Source organism: Dioscorea cayenensis, chromosome 4 (genome assembly GCF_009730915.1).
Source record: "Dioscorea cayenensis subsp. rotundata cultivar TDr96_F1 chromosome 4, TDr96_F1_v2_PseudoChromosome.rev07_lg8_w22 25.fasta, whole genome shotgun sequence".
NCBI lineage: Eukaryota > Viridiplantae > Streptophyta > Magnoliopsida > Dioscoreales > Dioscoreaceae > Dioscorea > Dioscorea cayenensis.
Window position 1 is genome coordinate 6,574,453 of NC_052474.1, and position 19,283 is coordinate 6,593,735.

Sequence of the window (19,283 nt, forward strand, 5' to 3'; positions counted from 1 at the left end):
CATCAACAGATGACCGTGTCATTTAAGATATCTGTGTCAGCAAAAGAACGTCGCCACATCAGCGTCTTCCGTCGTCCTCATCCTTCACCTTCGTCCTCATCCTTCACCTAATTCAGAGATGAACACAAAAGAGGATGTAGCTTTGATTATTAATCGAATGAGAGCAGCCATTTGTTAGCTGAGATGGTGGGTTAATGGAGGAGTGAGATACGGATCGTGGGATGTAAAATAGAAGCAACACCATCTCTTTTAGGCATGGATGGTCTACATAAGTACAAGAGAAGAAGTAGCAGGGTGTGTATCTCCATTAGAAAGGTGCTTGATGTTACCCATGTCATTAGCAACGCCCTCTTTCTCATCAGCAAGATCAAGCCCGCTCGAAGCTAATTATATATATATATATATATATATATATAATGGTTGAAGAGAAGAAGTATATATAAATGTTTAATGTTTGTGCATGATAACTGGTGTATGGTTTCTTTCTATCTCTTTTAGGCATGGTTATATATAGTATGAAAGAGAGAAGAAAGAGAACGAGATGTTTGCATACATGCAATTATTGTATATTATAAGGAGTGATGTTTTTGAGCTTCTTTATTTTATTATGTCTTTAGTGTTTGATTTGTTGTTCTTTATGGTAACATTGTAAAAATTAATTATCATATCTCTGTTGGATCCCAACAATTATTTCGATTGAAGGACGGTGGATGTGGTGGGAATGTCATGATATGAAGTTCATGCTTATCAAATAATTATTTTGTTGTTTTAACCACTTTATTAAGAGATAAACTCTGATTAACAGCTTTTTTTACTTTACATGTCTGCACCTTTGCTTCAAGTTCATACTGTTAGAGTTAATCTTGTTATTGCATTTATGCATTAAGTTTGCAGTTATGACCCTCTTTGTTTTATAAATTTCATTTGTGTTTAAAATTATGTTAGGATTATGTTTAGATAAGTTTGTTAGTTTGAATCTGTTTAGTTTCTTGGTGGCTAAGTAACTTAGTTTGAATTCAGTTATCAATATAAATATAAAAGATAGAAATGCGGGGAGGTGAGATTGACCGTGTCAAAAATATTCTCTTCTTCTTTGATTGCTCTTTTGTGTTTTTTTCTCTGCTTTTTCCTAACATTTGGTACCGGAGCAAGGTTCGGAGTAGACACCAAAAGATCATGTCGGGGTTCATCATCAAAGAGTGAAACAACCGTCGATGCGACATCATTGAAGAGCTCCAACAAGAGACCGGACGGTGACCCTCCGATGATCCGTTGCTCACGAAGAGCAATTACTCGGCGTGGGCACTCAAGATGAAGGTGTACATGTGTGCGCAAGGTGTGTGGGATGGTATTGAGCCTATTGATCCAAAGGAAGAGATAGAGACGCGGAAGGATCAGATGGCTCTTACTGCCATCTATCAGGGTATTAGCGAGGAGACGCTCCTTGTATTGGCTGAGAAGGAGACGGCCAAGGAGGCATGGGAGATGTTGAAGACAATGCACATGGGCGCCGAGCGCGTCAAGGAGGCAAAGATCCAAACTCTGAGAAGCGAGTTTGAAGGTCTACGCATGCGTGAAGCGGAGACGGTTGATGACTTTGCAACAAAGTTGACCACAATAGTCAACAAAATTCGTGCATTGGGTGACAAGGTGGAGGAGGCTTATGTCCTCAAGAAGCTTCTTCGTGCTGTCCCTTCCAAGTTTATTCAGATTGCATCGACGATTGAGCAGTTCAGCAATCTCCAAACGATGACCGTGGAGGAGGTCATCGGGTCACTTAAAGCTCATGAAGAGCGATTGCGGGGTTTCGAGGATGAGAAAGAAGAACACATCCTATTGACAAAGGCCAAATGGAAGGCAAGAGAAGAAGGTGAAGTTACATCGAACTCGTTGAGAGGACGAGGAGGAAACAACTGGCGTGGCCGTGGGCGTGGACGCGGACGCAGTGATGATAGAAGTGGAATTGAAGGCACTCATCAAGAGAAGAACTTTGACAAGACCAAGGTGAAATGATATAATTGTCATTATTTCGGTCATTATGCCTATGAGTGCAGATCCAAGAAGAAGGATGAGGAAGCCTATCTTGTGGAGAAACAAGATGATGATGATGAGCCGGCGCTACTCATGACAGAAGTATGTGAGCGCTTGCAAGACATGAAGCATGCGGCAGAGGAGATCATGTTGCATGAGATGAACATCAAGCCTAGTGTTAGAACTAAGGAAATAGTGTATGGGAACAACTTGTGGTATCTTGACACGGGTGCAAGTAACCACATGACCGGGAGCCGAAGCCAGTTCTCAGAGTTGGACGAGACAATAGTTGGGAGAGTCAAGTTCGGTGATGATTCCGTCGTAAACATCCAAGGAAAAGGCACTGTAATGTTTCAGTGTCAAAATGGTTAGCATCATCTTCTCACAGATGTTTACTTCATACCTAGTTTGTGCAGCAATATTGTGAGTTTGGGCCAACTTGATGAGCATGGATGCGAGTCGGTGATAAAAGGAGGATACTTGTGTGTCTATGATAAAGGTGGAAGGCTATTTGCAAGGGTGAAGAGATCAAAGAATAGATTATATATACTCAGTGTTAAGGCAATACATCCTGTGTGTTTGCTTGGAGAACATGGAGATGTGGCATGGCTATGGTATGCTTGGTATTATCATTTGAATTTTCGAGCATTGATCGTCTTGAAGAAGAATCTAGTACATGAAGAAAGGAATAAGCACATCGACATTAAATATCATTTCATTTTGTGATTGTGTTCAAAAAGGATGACATCGAAGTTGAGTACGACAAAAGCGAAGGAGCAGCTTGAAGACGTTCGACAAAAGCCTTTCATCAAGTTGCGAGATAAGATAGTCTCGAAGGACATGAGGAAGACATAACAAGATTAAGGGGGTGAATGTTAGAGTTAATCTTGTTATTGCATTTATGCATTAAGTTTGCAGTTATGACCCTCTTTGTTTTATAAATTGCATTTGTGTTTAAAATTATGTTAGGATTATGTTTAGATAAGTTTGTTAGTTTGAATCTGTTTAGTTTCTTGGTGGCTAAGTAACTTAGTTTGAATTCAGTTATCAATATAAATATAAAAGATAGAAATGCGGGGAGTTGAGATTGACCGTGTCAAAAATATTCTCTTCTTCTTTGATTGCTCTTTGTGTTTTTTTCTCTGTTTTTTCCTAACACATACAACTCAAAGCTTTATTTGATTTTTGACATTCTATGATGCTGGTGGGGATACCATAGGCTTGTTTAAATTAGCTTGAAAAAAAAGTATGTTTTTCAGTTTGGTAGAAGGACTTTTAAAAAAAGTGCTTATTAAAGTAAATTAAGTGTTTATCTGTATTTTTATGTTTGGATAAGTTAATGTAGAAATACTTTTATATATGTGAAGGTATTTGGATTTGCATCCATGAAAGCACTTTTTCAATATCAAATTACTAAAATGGGCATTCATTGAGTTATTATAATATATCAACTATTATGCATTGAAAATATAGTAATTTTTATTGATAATGATAATAACAACACTAATAATAATAACGATGATAATAATAATAATAATAATAACGATGATAATAATGGGGTTGTGAAAAGATTGGGGAAAATTCTTTATTTCATAAGGTTAACTCAGTAATTTCATAACCCAAAACAACTTCTGAAAAATGTTTTTCCCAAAAGCACCACATGATCAGTTTATGAAAAAAACAGTATTTCACTTTTTTTTTGAGCTTCTGCTTCTGCTGAAAAGCCAATACAAACATGTTTTATTGAACCCAGAAGTGCTTAATATATATATAAACACTTTTGGCCTTCCCAGAAGCCAATCCAAATAAGTCCCATATGGAGGAACAAATCCAACATGATTCATAGTTTTCTTTTCCCCTCCCTACTCTTCTGAAATTTTGAATCAATATGATCATACTTGAGATGGTGTCCATCATGCTCCTCCATTAACCCACCATCCCAGCCCAACAAATGGTTGCTCTTCATCCGCTAGTGGTTGGAGCTTCATCTTTCTTGGTGTTCATCTATGTATTATGTGAAGGATGGGGAAGAAGAAAGACATTGACGTGGCGTTCTTTTGTTGACATGGACAACTTAAATGACGTGGCCATTTGCTGATGTGCCATAGGTGAGCTGCTTGTGATTTTTTGGTGGCCACATTAGCGAATTTGATCTAGTTACTCGTTGGTAATCTTCAAGAGAAATAAATTTAAAGATGACCAGTTGAGTAATCATGTAGATGCAAATTAAAATTTGATGACCAAAATAAAATAAGACTAAAGTTGAGTGACCTACCAAAAAATAAGTAGTTTGTACCTCCATTTTACTGAGTGACCTGGCCATTGACTTTACCAAGAACTTTGCCACATTTGTTAATATTTATATACATCCCTTTAAACACACCAAGTTATCATTTTTAAAATTTTTAAAGCATTTAAAATGATAACTTGGTGTGTTTAAAGGGATGTATATATATATATATATATATATATATTAGATTTCATATATGTTAAATAAAAATTATCAAATATTTTAGATTATACATATATTATTGGCAAATATTTTTAAATTTGGTAAATTAAATAACTATATTAATTAATGTCAAAATTAATATTAGTATTAATAATAAACATATCATAATATTTATTTTATTTAATAAAAGTTTTTACCAAAACAAATTAACAAGATCAAACCCCAAGGCTTTTTTTTTAAAAAAAATATTACAAAAAAAAATATTTACTAAATTAGCATGTGTGGAAAACGGTAAAACTTTCCCCATTTTCAGCTTTTTTTAATTTTTTTTATTTTAAAATATAGAAAACGGGAGACACTCTCGCGTTTTCAAAATTTTTAAATTTTTTTTAATCAATAAAAATGAAAACGGGAGAGTAACTCCCGTTTTCCTTTTTTTTATTTTAAAAAAACTCATGTAGCTGCTGTTAGGTTTTAAAAATATTCTTTTTATATAATTAATTATTAATTAAAAAATAATCGTTGATATATATATATTAATCTTTTATTTTTTTAAAAAAAACTACGAATCTCGAAAAATATTCGAAATAAAACGGTCAAAGTTGCACCAGTAATTAATTAATACAAAATAGGATGGTTAAATTTATAACGGTAAGTAGTTAGTACAAAGTAGGACGGTCAAACCTACACCATTAGTAATTAACACAAAGTAGGGCTGTCAAACCTGCACCGGTTAATAATTACTACAAAGTAGGACAATGAAAGGTGCACTGGTCAGTACTTAGCATAAAGTATTTCAATTAAACCTGCACAGGTCAGTAATTGGTATAAAGTAGTTTGGTCAAACTTGTATCGGTAATTATTTAGGACAAAGTAGGATGGTCAAACCTGCACCTGTCAGTGATTAGCACAAAGTACGTAGGTCAAACCTGCACCGGTCAGTAATTAGTTCAAAGTAAGTTGGTCAAACCTACACCGATCAGTAATTAGCACAAAGTAGGACAGTCAAACTTGCACATGTCAGTAATTAGTACAAAGTATGTCGATCAAACCTGCACCGGTCAGTAATTAACACAAAGTAAGACGATCAAACCTGCACCGGTCAGTATTTAGCACAAAGTAGGTCGGTCAAACCTGCATCCGTTATTAATTAGTACAAAGTAGGTCACTCAAACCTCCACCAGCCAATAATTAGTATAAAGTAGATTGGTTAAAGCTGCACCGGTCAGTGATTAGCACAAAGTCCGCAGGTCAAACCTGCACCAGTTAGCACAAAGTATGCCTGTCAAACCTGCACCACTCAGTGATTGGGACAAAGCAGGATAGTCAAACCTGCACCAGTTAGCACAAAGTATGTTAGTCAAACCTGCACCACTCAGTGATTGGGACAAAGTAGAACAGTCAAACCTACACTAGTCGAGACAAAAGTACGCCCTGATCAAACCTGCACCGCTCAGTGATTAGGACAAAGTACGACAGTCAAACCTGCACCAGTTAGTACTTAGCACAAAATAGGTTGGTCAAATCTGCACCAATCAGTAATTAGGACGGTCACTTGTATTGGTTTACTCACTCACTCACCCATACTTCTTCTTCTTGTCTTCAACAATGGCAGAGACTTCACTTGTATTGGTTTACTACAATGGTTCAATCATTGCTAGTGAAGACACAATTATATTTTCGTCGGAGGATCAATCATATTTTTATGTCGAAGACGACATCTCTTACGAAAATTTAAAGAGATCCATTGAAGAAAGCATTGAGACTGCTGATAACCAAGGAGTTTCATGTATCAAATATCGGCTCCCAATTTCTTCAGGATCCGGTAAGATTTGCTATCGGTCATTCAAATTGTGTAATGACCGAGATGTTCGGATGATGTTCGACTGCCACAAAAGAAATCAAGATATTGGCATTATTGAATTGTACGTGGAGTTCAGCACTGCAACTTTCGAGGGTGCTCCTTCCCAACAACAAACCGCCCAGATGACGAAGTTCAACGCAATTTGAGACGGGAGAGGATTTCATCACCATGCCAAGTTAATGAACCTGAACGGCTCTCTACGGAGTGGAAGGCACAAGATGATCCACCACCCAATAATTATTTTACTAATTCACAACATCTACAAGGCGAAACAAGTTCTTTTCATGATACTCATGAAACCGAATTCGGCCAGTATGGCCGATCCAGTGGAGACGATGAGGACGATGATGGTGACAGCTTTGGGGAAGACATTGAAGCAAGTGTTGATGCCTTTCAATTAGAAGAATGCACCCACCTGAAAAATGAGAATGAATTATAATTTCAATGTATTATAATTAAAGTGTAAAATGAATCATCAGTTTAATTTGCTCTCACCTACGAGCCAGAGGAAAGGATACGATAGCACGGGTTCGAGGGGATATACTTGAAATCCTGTACCATGCCCATGATTGAAGTAATATCATAGATCCACTGATATTTTTCATATCCTTGTTGGATGCACGGCATAAAGACCTGTACAGGGTTGCTAGTCATGCTGAACCCCAATTGTATATTCCTGCTTCTGTAAAATCCCTCAGAAGTGGTGACCACTTCAGATGAACCCTGTTCTGAGACATATCTGGCATGAGGACACAACCAATAAGCCTTAGGATATAGGCACGTGCATAACATTCTATCTGTTGTTAACCTACATCATATGACAGCATGCCAAATGTTTCCTCAAAGCCACGTGAGAGTTATACTCTGACCTTTCCTTTGCTTCGCCGGTGGGACCACTCCGAGCAACTCTGCACAAATAACACTTCCTAAGCCGAAAGTCTGCCCGATGACTTTGTGGCGGTTAATGGGTAAGCCAAGTAATAGTGCCACATCTTCCAACGTGATTGTTGTCTCACCGCATGTAAGGTGGAATGTGTGTGTTTCAGTCCGCCATCTCTCCACTAATGTGCTCACAAGAGCGGCATTAATTCAGAAATTAAGAATTTGAGCCGCATGATAGATACCGGCTTCTCTTAAAAGGCCTATGATTTGTGGAGGAGGCTCTGCGATAGACACATGTCTACACCTAAGAACCCGATCATAATCAATTTCATATTAAATGGAAAAATAAAATAGGTTGACTTGAAAAAAATATAAGACACGAAAAAAATTATAAATCCGAACATATGCCATCGAAAAATTAAATATGATTGAAGAGTAAACCATAAACATTGGTGTGCTAATAATATACTAGGTTATCTAAATAAACACGCTTCATCCATAATATAACAATTATTAATACAATAAAAAATTAACCTAATAATATACTAGGTTATTTAAAATAATGACTTAATACAATTATTAATAAAAAAATAGCCTAATAATATATTAGGTTATCTAAATAAAGATGCTTCAAGGTTAATATAACAATTATTAATACAATAATTAATTATGACATAATAAAATTATTCATAAAACCTAATGACATAATAAAATTATTAATAATAAACAAAATTACCTAAAAATGTAGTGGGTTATCTAATTAAACATGATTGGGGTGCTAATAAGATAATTATTAATACAATTAATAATTATGATATAATATAATTATTAATATAAAATAATGACTTAATACAATTATTGATAAAAAATAACCGAATAATATATTAAGTTATCTAAATAAACATTCATCGAGGTTAATATAATAATTATTAATACAATAATTAATTATGACATAATAAAATTATTCATAAAACCTAATGACATAATACGATTATTAATAATAAAAAAAATTACTCTCAAAATATAGTGGGTTATCTAATTAAACATGATTGGGGTGCTAATAAGATAATTATTAATACGATTAATAATTATGATATAATACAATTATTAATAAAAAATAACCAAATAATATACTAGGTTATCTAAGTAAATATGTTTCGAGGTTAACAATTATTAATACAATAATTAATTATGACATAATGCAATTATTAATAAAAAAATTATCCTAAAAATATAGTGCGTTATCTAATTAAACATGCTTCGGCCGCTAATAAGATAATTATTAATACGATTAATAATTATAACATAAAAAATTATTATGTGAAACTAATGTCTTAATATAATTATTAATAAATAATTAATTTCAACGTTAGAAATCCCGTACACGTGTAAATAGAAAACACCCAAAACAACCGCACAATTAGAACTTGAAATAAGATAAAAATAGGGGAAAATGAGAATGGAGGGGGAGATGGTATGAAATGGGAAGTGGGTATTATATAAGAAATAATAATAATAAAATAATTCAACGGATAAATTTATATCCGTTACTAAAGTGGCTATTACTCAGTGTTGTTTTTTTGCTTTTTAATAAAAGCATTGGTGAAGAAGCCAAAGAGTGAAGAATATTTTTAAAAGTTAACAGCAACCAACCAAGGAGAGCAATATCCATTTGAGGCTTTTTTAAAATAAAAAAAAAGGAAAACAGGAGTTACTCTCCGGTTTCATTTTTATTTATTAAAAAATTTAAAAAATTATGAAAACGGGAGAGTTTCTCCTGTTTTCATAATTTTTTAATTAAAAAAAATAAAAAAACTATTTTTATATTTTAAAAAAAAATAAAAAAACTGAAAAACGGGAAAAGTTTTCTATGTTTCACTGACCTCAGTATTTTTGGTAAATAATCCCAAACATACATAATTTAATAAATATTTTTTTAATATTTAAAAAAAAAGAATGATGATCCATCGTGGCGACTGACGGGAGGCATCATTCCTTCTTCCACTGTTTCGATCAATGGCCACATATATATATACTCAGCAACACTCCATCCCTCAAACACACCGACTTCGAGATCGGAAATGGCGGAGCTATTGGAGACCTACGCCTGCGTCCCCTCCACTGAGAGGGGCAGAGGGATCCTCATCTCCGGCGATCCCAAATCCGACTCCATCGTCTACTGCAACGGCCGCTCCGTCATCATCCGCAGTCTCAGCTCCCCTCTCGAGGCTTCCATCTATGGGGAGCACGCTTACCAGGCTACTGTTGCGAGATTCTCCCCCAATGGTGAGTGGGTCGCCTCCGCTGATGTCTCCGGCACTGTGCGGATCTGGGGGCGCCATGGTGACCGCGTCCTGAAGAACGAGTTTCGTGTTCTCTCTGGCCGTATTGATGATCTCCAGTGGTCTCCTGACGGGCAGCGGATCGTCGCGTCTGGCGATGGGAAAGGGAAGTCATTTGTCCGCGCCTTCATGTGAGACGCTTAAATCCCTCTTTAAATCATCTTGAGCTCATGATCTGATCTGTTTCTTATTGTTTTTCGCGAGATTGTAGATTTTTAGCTTTTTTGCCTTTGATTTGCATGTGAATCTTATTGGTTTTATTTCTTTTTTGAGTATTCAAATGCAAAATTATTGTTTGCCAGAATGGTACCGATTGTATGTATTTGTTCTGTCAGATTTAGCATTTGAATGTGGCTTTTTTTATCCTGAAAAATCCTTTTTTTCCTACTCATACTAAGGAATAACCCCATGGTAATGTCTTTCTATAGTTCTCACCTTTTTATACCTTGTGTGGTGGTCTGAACAAGGTACAATGATCCCAAAGTTGATGCATTCTTCTTGTAGGTGGGACTCTGGAAGTAACGTTGGAGAGTTTGATGGGCATTCAAGGCGTGTTTTAAGTTGTGCATTTAAGCCCACTAGACCATTCCGCATTGCAACATGCGGAGAAGATTTCTTAGTGAACTTCTATGAAGGACCACCATTTAGATTTAAGCTATCTCAGAGGTTTGCTGCTATGCTTTTTGTATGAACTGAAGAGAGGCATGGGATTTTTAATTCCTAGATTAAATGATGAAAGTTTTGCTTGACACTGCAGGGAGCATTCTAATTTTGTCAACTGTGTGCGATTTTCTCCTGATGGAAGTAAGTTCATCACTGTAAGTTCGGATAAGAAGGGTATAATCTATGATGCGAAGACTGGAGAAAAAATGGGGGAGTTATCTGCGGCAGATGCACACAAAGGAAGCATATATGCTGTTAACTGGAGTCCTGACAGTAAACAGGTGAATGGTTAAACTTTTATTAGCTGTCACCACAAACTTGAATTGAATTGACAAACTTTTATTAGCTATCAATCTAGTGTTCACCCGTTAGAGTTCACCCAGTAGAAAATTATGTGCAAGTTTTAAGTTTTTCTTCGTTATTATTTACATATGGTGGATGCGGTAAATTATAACTTTTTGTTGCTACAAAAAATTTCATGTCTCTGTTTAATTACGGTAATCATAGTCGACTACTTCTCTGGTTAATTTTCGCTTTGGATATATTTTTTCTAGCCTTCAAAATTTAGTTGTTAAGTGAAATGTTTAGTTGTTTGCTCAGCTATAAATTCACTTGAATGGAAGAGCTTCCGTATTAGGGAAACATTTTTGTGTGCCTTAAAGAAGATTGTGCCGTAGATTACATATCTGGTTGAAAGGAGTATCTCTGTATGCCCGTGTTGAGATGGCTATGGCGTGGTATTTAAGCATTTCATCATGTCATTCCTTAAAAACTCTTTCACTTGATATTGCTTCTTGCAACCCAGTAGATTCTTCAGTCAGTGAAAGTTTGTTTTTGTGACAAAAAAAACATTTCATGCTAATATATATCCCATTCAGGTCCTTACAGTATCTGCTGACAAAACTGCAAAAGTGTGGGAAATTATGGATGATGGAAATGGGAAGCTTAACAGAACATTGGAATGCCTTGGTTCAGGCGGAGTGGATGACATGCTAGTTAGCTGCCTCTGGCAAAATGACCATCTAGTCACTGTTTCTCTTGGTGGAACCATTAATATATTCTCAGCCAGTGATCCAGAGAAAACAGTGACAACATTTTCCGGCCATATGAAAAGTGTTTCTTCTTTAGCCTTTCTTCATCAAAGTGGGCAAAAGATTATCTTATCCAGCAGCTATGATGGTTTAATTGTGAGATGGATGCAGGGTGTAGGATATGTTGGTAAGCTACAGAGGAAGGATAGTACTCAAATTAAATGTTTTGCAGCAGTTGAAGAAGAACTTGTTACCTCTGGGTTTGACAATAAGGTGAATACTGCTTTATACCTTGCTGATTCAGAATGATTTTTTAACATAATGATTTCATTTGTTTCTGTTAATGTGTGCGCTTGTGGAAGCTTGTTATATGTTTAGACATTGCAAGTTGCATTCTTTGTTTGGTTTGAACTGTCATTGCAACTGCCTTAGTCTTTAGGTGCAGGGAAGGTTCTGCTCTCATCAGAGTAGATGCAAATTATTTGCTTTTTCCCCTTGGAAAATTATGACACCAATACCAGCTACCGTGTTCTTTTGCATGAATGCTCTGTCTGCAATTGGCGTGTTCACCCTGGCATTAAGGCTTCCTTCCTGAATCTCTCCTTGGCTAGGTTGATGGCAACGCTCATCACCACACCAGTAAAGTTATCCTCAATTCTCCATGCAATCCATCATGCCTCACGGTTTAAAATTTGGAACCTGCGTGCAATTAAACTGCCCATGAATGTGACCACCTGGTCATTGTCTAGTGTTATGAAACATGGCTAGAGATCTCAATCTTTATAAATTGAAATTATATGATTTAAATATCTAGGAAAAAATTCATTTTTTTCCTTAAGACTTATGTTTTTCTGATTGAAAGTTCTTGTTATGATGAGGTATGGAGAATTCCATTAAATGGAGATAAATGTGGAGAAGCTGTACATGTTGATGTTGGTTCTCAGCCGAAAGATTTAAGCCTTGCAGTTAAATTTCCTGAAGTTGCTTTGGTTTCAACTGACTCTGGACTTGCCATTCTACGTGGTTCAAAACTAGCATCAAGCATTAAAGTTACATATGTTGTGACTGCATCAACAATTTCTCCTGATGGAGCTGAGGCCATTGTGGGTGGTCAAGATGGAAAGTTGCATATATATAGCATTGCGGAAGATGTTCTGACTGAGGAATCAGTGCTTGAGAAGCATCGAGGTGCAATTACTGTTATACGCTATTCTTCTGACGCTTCCATGTTTGCTTCAGCTGATGCCAATCGGGAAGCTGTGGTATGGGACCGCATGACACGTGAGGTATTATCATGGCCTTATTGTTTTTAACATTTTTACATTTTTAGCTTAACGGCATGTATTTCACATCTAACATCACTGAGCCCTTCTAATGTCTAAATTCTAAATTGACTTTATTTGTTTTCCATTGTCATGCTATCATAATATCACCAATTTAATTTTCTGAATAACCATTTTGAGGTTGGCTACATTTCGTAGGTCAATTGATTTATCAAACTTGATAATGACTTGTGATCATCAGAGTATGCCAAACTTCTATTCTATGCACATGTAAATGCAGTTATTAATCTAGATTGATCTTCTACGATTGTGCTTTATGTCAGTTAACATTTGCAAGTTAAATCTAGTGTTCTCATCTGTTTTGATGGAAAAGCCGTCATCTTAAGCATATGATCATTGAGATAAGAATATATTACTTCTCTTGCAATCCAAATAGTGTAATGCAACTAACTACATGGACTGACTACCCCATTTGCCATGTTTTTATGTTTGTATTTTGTTTTTGTCTCTCTTTTGCAGATAATATTTACTTTGCTTTATCTTCATGCATGTTGTTTCTCTTTTTTGTCAAATCTCTTGAGAATCTCTAACTTAACAACATCATATGAACAGGTCAAATTAAAGAACATGCTCTACCACTCTGCCCGTATCAACTGTCTAGCATGGTCTCCCGATGGCCGCATGGTTGCTACTGGATCTCTAGACACATGCGTGATCATTTATGATGTAGACAAGCCAGCATCAAATCGGATAACCATCAAAGGAGCACACCTCGGAGGAGTTTATGGACTAGCATTCTGCGATGAGAACAGTATCATTAGTTCAGGGGAGGACGCATGCGTGCGTGTGTGGAGATTACTCCAGCAATGAGTGTTTTTTTCTTTTTTACTTTTGTTTTAAAGTTTTCAAACTAATAAGCTGTTTGCATCTCTGCTTCCATTCTGTAATTTTTGCTATTTAGGTGTGGCTATTAATGAACTACTTGAAAGGTTAGTGTGTGTGTTTGTATTAAATCCTTTGGATTTCCAATCCCATTGTTTGCAAATTTCCACAAAAACTCAGTAAATGTTCTCTATTTATTGTTAGTCTTCGGACTTGTACAAATTATGCAGGGGGGACCATTGGATGACAAACATCAATTTATGGATAAGATTTTCTACTGGTCAATTATCCTTGGGACCAAGTTCTTGTTGAAAAAGCTTACTTCTCTATTGGAATTTTGCTTGCACGAGTACTCAAACAGTTAAAGTCATAGGATCCTTTTCATCATTTTATGCAAATTATGTCAACATGAAACTTGTGGTTCTTGCTAATCCTTTTTGTCTTTATGTGCTGGATATTTCACTGATTGAACATTGCTTAGGATAATGGAGAAAAGGATTGATTAAGAAGAAAATATAAGAGAGATTTTGTTGATGCTTATCAACAACGTATGAGTTGAATGTTCAATGCTCTCTTATCCATGCAATTCAAGGATGACATTATGGATATCTCAGTCTCAGTGGCAACACTTTACAATGGTGCACAACTTCCCATAATATAACAGATTTCAGGTCTTCTTTAACTGCGAGGACAATAATGGCCGCAAAGCATTTCAACAACCAATCTTTTTTTAAAAAAAAATAAATTTTTGCCATTGCACCAGCTCAGCTTTCTTGACCACTTTAATTTCCATTTTGGCATTTCCTTTTTCTTGATAAAAATTTTCAATGAATATCCAACCGAAGTTTGACGTAAATGTGGTCTCACTTAATCAAAAAACATAAGTTCAGAATTGTACACAAACACAGATATAATAACTATGTTGCAGTTATTGATTTCACAATATAATTAAAAATAAATAAATAAATAAAATTAATTATTAAAAAGAATATAGATAGGAATGTTGTAAAATTGCCAAATACCACCGAAAGCTCGTCGCTTCGTTAACGTGAACGGTTACAAAAAACAAAAAAACAAAAAAAGCGCAATAAGTTAACAGATAAACAAATAAAATAATAATAAATACATGGGCCCACCACTCAGTCACTCTATACACTATCTTCTCACCTATATATAAACCCTACCCTCCCTCTCTTTCTCACTCACTCGCTCACTCACTCAGTGAGTTACTAGTACCGAGTACAGCACTACAGCCTTTGGAATGGGTCTCCATTTTCATCTATTTATCCTCCTTCTGCTCCTCCTCTTCGTCTGCGGTAGCTCTGCCGAGCATGGCCGGGGTAGGCGCTACGACACCGGCATACTGAGCCGTGGAGCATTCCCGAAAGGTTATGTCTTTGGGACAGCGGCGTCGGCGTACCAGGTGGAGGGCATGGCTCGGAAGGACGGTCGTGGCCCCAGTATCTGGGATAAGTTTGTTCACATCCCAGGTGCGAACAATCTAGCTAACCCTCATTCTTCGCCAGCAAACCAAATTCTTGTTTCTTTTGAGGTTATTTTGGAGTTTGGTTGCTTGATTGCTTGTTTTGTTTGAATTCTCTGATCTTTTTTTTTTGGAAAAATTAATAGGGGAAATCGCTAATAATGCTACTGCCGACGTTTCTGTCGACGAGTACCATCGCTACAAGGTTTGGCATGTTTTTTTTTTAAGTTTGGATTTAATTGGATTTATTATTATTATTATTATCATTATTATTTTGAATTTAGGTGAGAGAGGGAGAGTTTGGTTTCTGATTTTAGGGCATTTTGGTTGTTCGATATTACTGTGTGACCTTTTTCTTTTTTAATAGATATGGTTGATGGTTCAATAATGAAAGTATGCATTATTTGCGGTAAAAAAATGTTTTTTTTTTAATCTTGATTGGCATATTTATAGCATAAAAAGTGTAGATCTTTCAGTAAATAGTCTGTAAAAATGCTAAAAGTTGGTGGTGGCTTGACTTTTGAAAAGACAGACATGGGCACATGATTTCCTGCCGACATTGCTGGCTTGTTTTTTATTTTTTGTCATTTTTTGTTTTGAGTCGCTGTAATCTTGTGCAATGTGCAATGATTGTATCACTGTTTTTTTTTTCTTATGGGCAGGAAGATGTGAACATCATGAAAGAGATGAACTTTGATGCATATAGGTTCTCAATCTCATGGTCAAGGATCTTTCCAAGTAATCAGCCAGCTATGTTTGCTAAATATAACCTGGTCTTTTTAGTTTAACAACATGAGATTTAAGTTTGTTTTACTTGACTTTTGTTGTAGATGGAGTGGGGAAGGTGAATCTAAAAGGGGTTGCTTATTATAATAGATTGATAGGCTACATGCTGAAGCAAGGTTATAAATTTGGAAATTACAAAAGTAATTTTTACCCGTTTTATATCTAAATGCTACTTTATTCATTGTTAACACCAGGCATTACTCCATATGCAAATCTCTACCACTACGATCTCCCAGCAGCACTTGAGGAGAAGTATAAAGGCTTGTTGAGTCCCCAAGTTGTGTAAGTTTGTTTGTCCTTTTCTATATGGTTTGTTTTTTCTTGTTTTTGATTCTTATTCTGTGCCCCTCTCAGTGACAGCACACTTCTTTTCTTGTCCATTATATGTTTTATGGATGGTACTATTGTCATTGAACTACAGAGAATTTATTGATAACCGAAACACAACCACTACATAAATTCCACTTGTCGGTTAAATATTCCTACTTTTTAGACTGAGTATAATAAGGTATGAGAGATCAACAAAAACAAACTAAAGGGGCGCTTTTTAGTATTATTTCATTTAAATACCATCATATCACGTGCTTTAGTTTCTATTACCTTGTGTAACGTTACGTTTATTGAATATTCTTTCCATATAGAGAGGACTTTGCAAATTACGCAGATTTCTGTTTCAAAACATTTGGAGATAGAGTGAAGAATTGGTTTACATTTAATGAGCCAAGGGTGGTAGCAGCTCTTGGATATGATGATGGTAAATTCGCCCCTGGAAGATGCACAAATTGTTCTGCAGGAGGCAACTCTGCCACAGAACCATATATTGTTGCCCATCATCTCATACTGTCTCATGCTGCCGCTGCTAAGAGATACCGTGAGAAGTATCAGGTTGGTTTCATTTTTAAGTGTTGTATATTATCAAAGAAGTAAAGTTGCTAAATTTTTTTAGCCCAAATTTTATATTGATATTTGGATACAATGCTAACATAAGCTGAACATTTCTTATAAAAAATTAACCTCCTTTCTCACTGGGGACTTGCTATCTTGTGATCATGATCTTGGGATTTGGAATTAATATATGCACTTGGTGTATTTGCTGCATTACTTGTGAAAGTTTCAGATTTTGCATGGTGGAGTTTATATGATGGATTGAAATTAATCTTTTTATGGTCTCAGAAAAATCCTACGAGGGACTAATAGTTATATTCTTGCTGTATGATTCTTGCAGGCTGAACAGAAAGGTAGAATTGGAATCCTTTTGGATTTTGTTTGGTATGAACCGCTGAGTGATTCCAAAGCTGATGAAGCAGCAGCTCAGAGATCAAGGGACTTCCACTTGGGATGGTGATTTCCACTACTTTGAGTTATGAATCTAGCTATACAAAGTTGTAGAAATATATTTTTATCTGGTGATGTTTGGTGCAGGTTTCTTCACCCCATCATCTATGGTGAATACCCAAAATCAATGCAGATGATTGTAAAAGAGAGGCTTCCCAAGTTCTCACCAGAGGAAGTCAAGATGGTGAAAGGCTCCACTGACTACGTGGGTATCAACCAATACACAGCTTACTATATGTATGCTCCCCAAGTTCCTCTGCCTACCGCCGTTCGCTACCAGTTAGACTGGAATGCTGGATTTGCTTGTTAGTTCTTTAGCTCCAATATAAGATTTTTAAAATCCATGCATAAAACTCTGTTAATTTTTTTTTTTTTTTTAATTCTGCTGAATTTTGCAGATGAGCGCAATGGTGTGCCAATTGGACCAAGGGTACGTAATAATTAATACTCTTCTTATTAACATTAGATTATTTATTAGTTGGTCTTATGCATGAGCCATTGTCTAGATTGAACTAATACCAAACTAATTTGCAGGCACACTCTGAATGGCTTTATATTGTTCCCTGGGGGATGTACAAAGCTGTGACATATGTTAAGGAGCATTATGGCAACCCAACTGTGATTTTATCTGAAAATGGTATAAAAATGAGAAACGAACTGTTTTATTGATCATTCAACTACACAGAAATCATCATCTCTAACTCACTGAAAATGCCATGAATAAGTGCAGGAATGGATGATCCAGGCAATGTCACTCTCCGTGTAGGGTTGCATGACACAACAAGACTGAACTACTATAGAAGCTACATTACCGAACTCAAGAAGGCAATTGATGATGGGGCCAATGTGATTGGATACTTTGCTTGGTCTTTGCTTGACAACTTTGAATGGAAATCTGGCTACACATCACGTTTCGGTCTGGTGTACATAGACTACAAGAACCTCCGGCGTTACCCAAAAATGTCAGCTTACTGGTTCCGGCAATGGCTTAACAAGAACTGAACCACTTCAGGAGCCACTATGAATTGCCTCTGTTTCTATCCTCTTGTAGTTGTACTAGTTGGATGGTTAGTGAGTTTTGCATAACTGCAAACCTTGATGAGCTTTAAATTTGACTGTCTACTTCTACGGTTAATAAAAGAGAGGAAACTTTCAAGTCTCAACTGGATTGAATTTATTTTTTTTTAAATGGATAAATCATAGCTTTGTTAAAATCAATGAAATGAAACGGTGTGGGTGGGAGGTAATTGGTCCATGTTATATAATAATAATAATAATAATAATAATAATAATAATGAAAAGGCACTTCATAGATGGTAATAGGTCAAAAGTTGAAAATATCATTAATATGTATGTATATATATATATATATATATATGTCTGTTTGGTTATCAGGAGTGGATTGGGGGAGGAGTGGAATAGGAGTGAGATGAGAGGGAGTGGAGTAGGAGTGAGAATGAAGAATGTGCTTGGTTGATAAAGATTGAAGAGTGTACTTTATTGGGAATGAGAAAAAGTAAAGAAAGTAAATATGATAAGATGACATTTATGCTATTTATTCAAATGAATATTATGTAAATTGAAAAAAAATAAATTAATTGTTATAAATAAATATTTCAAATTTTTTGTTAATATCATTAGTAATTAATTAACTATAATAAATAACTATATCAAATTGATAATTAATTATATTTTTTAAAATAATTAATTATTAATTAATTAACTATAATAAATAATTAGGTAATGAAGAAATATAATTAATTAATTATTATAAATAAATATTTAACTATAATTATTAGTTATTATTATTTCATTTTAATTATTAATTATTATTAAATTATCAACTTAATTATTATATTTAATTAAATTAGTATTATTTAATTAATAATTATTGTTAAAATTAATTAATTAATTATTATCTAAATTAAATTATTATTTTAATTATTAAATAAAAGGACAAATTAGTCATTATCCCCAAGGAGTGATGGAGGAGTGGAGCAATCCCCCCATTTTGGGGGGGATTGCTCTCTCCCCACTCACTCCCCACTCACTCCTCATCCACTCCCCTCTCACTCCCACTCATGATCATCCAAACAAAAGCTTGGATTCACTCCCCTCCCACTCCCACTCCAATCTTGTGAACCAAACACTCCCTAAATCTTTAAGACATCTCACCAACTTTCCCCTACCAGACTCAATTTTTTAAACAAATATAGTCGCTAATTATTTTGTGAATAATATAATATAAT

The 19,283-nt window shown here is 35.5% G+C and overlaps 3 protein-coding genes across 3 annotated transcripts; all 3 read left to right on the top strand.

The window, feature by feature from the left end:
- Positions 1 to 1,311: 1,311 nt before the first annotated feature.
- LOC120258620 lies at positions 1,312 to 2,403 on the top strand. The gene is made up of 2 exons (XM_039266079.1): positions 1,312 to 2,004; positions 2,050 to 2,403. The coding sequence occupies exons 1-2, from the start codon at positions 1,312 to 1,314 to the stop codon at positions 2,401 to 2,403; spliced, it is 1,047 nt and encodes a 348-aa protein (XP_039122013.1).
- Positions 2,404 to 9,267: 6,864 nt separating this feature from the next.
- On the top strand, positions 9,268 to 13,633 carry LOC120258090 (actin-interacting protein 1-2). Its single transcript, XM_039265436.1, has 6 exons — positions 9,268 to 9,702; positions 10,076 to 10,237; positions 10,329 to 10,515; positions 11,113 to 11,538; positions 12,144 to 12,551; positions 13,161 to 13,633. The coding sequence occupies exons 1-6, from the start codon at positions 9,311 to 9,313 to the stop codon at positions 13,416 to 13,418; spliced, it is 1,833 nt and encodes a 610-aa protein (XP_039121370.1). The 5' UTR covers positions 9,268 to 9,310; the 3' UTR covers positions 13,419 to 13,633.
- Positions 13,634 to 14,671: 1,038 nt separating this feature from the next.
- LOC120258091 (beta-glucosidase 1-like) lies at positions 14,672 to 18,197 on the top strand. The gene is given in 9 exon segments (XM_039265437.1): positions 14,672 to 14,920; positions 15,060 to 15,118; positions 16,341 to 16,376; positions 16,378 to 16,584; positions 16,925 to 17,040; positions 17,122 to 17,339; positions 17,433 to 17,464; positions 17,569 to 17,671; positions 17,765 to 18,197. Coding segments are annotated over 9 exon segments (1,272 nt in total). The 5' UTR covers positions 14,672 to 14,691; the 3' UTR covers positions 18,037 to 18,197.
- The last annotated feature ends 1,086 nt before the right edge of the window (positions 18,198 to 19,283 follow it).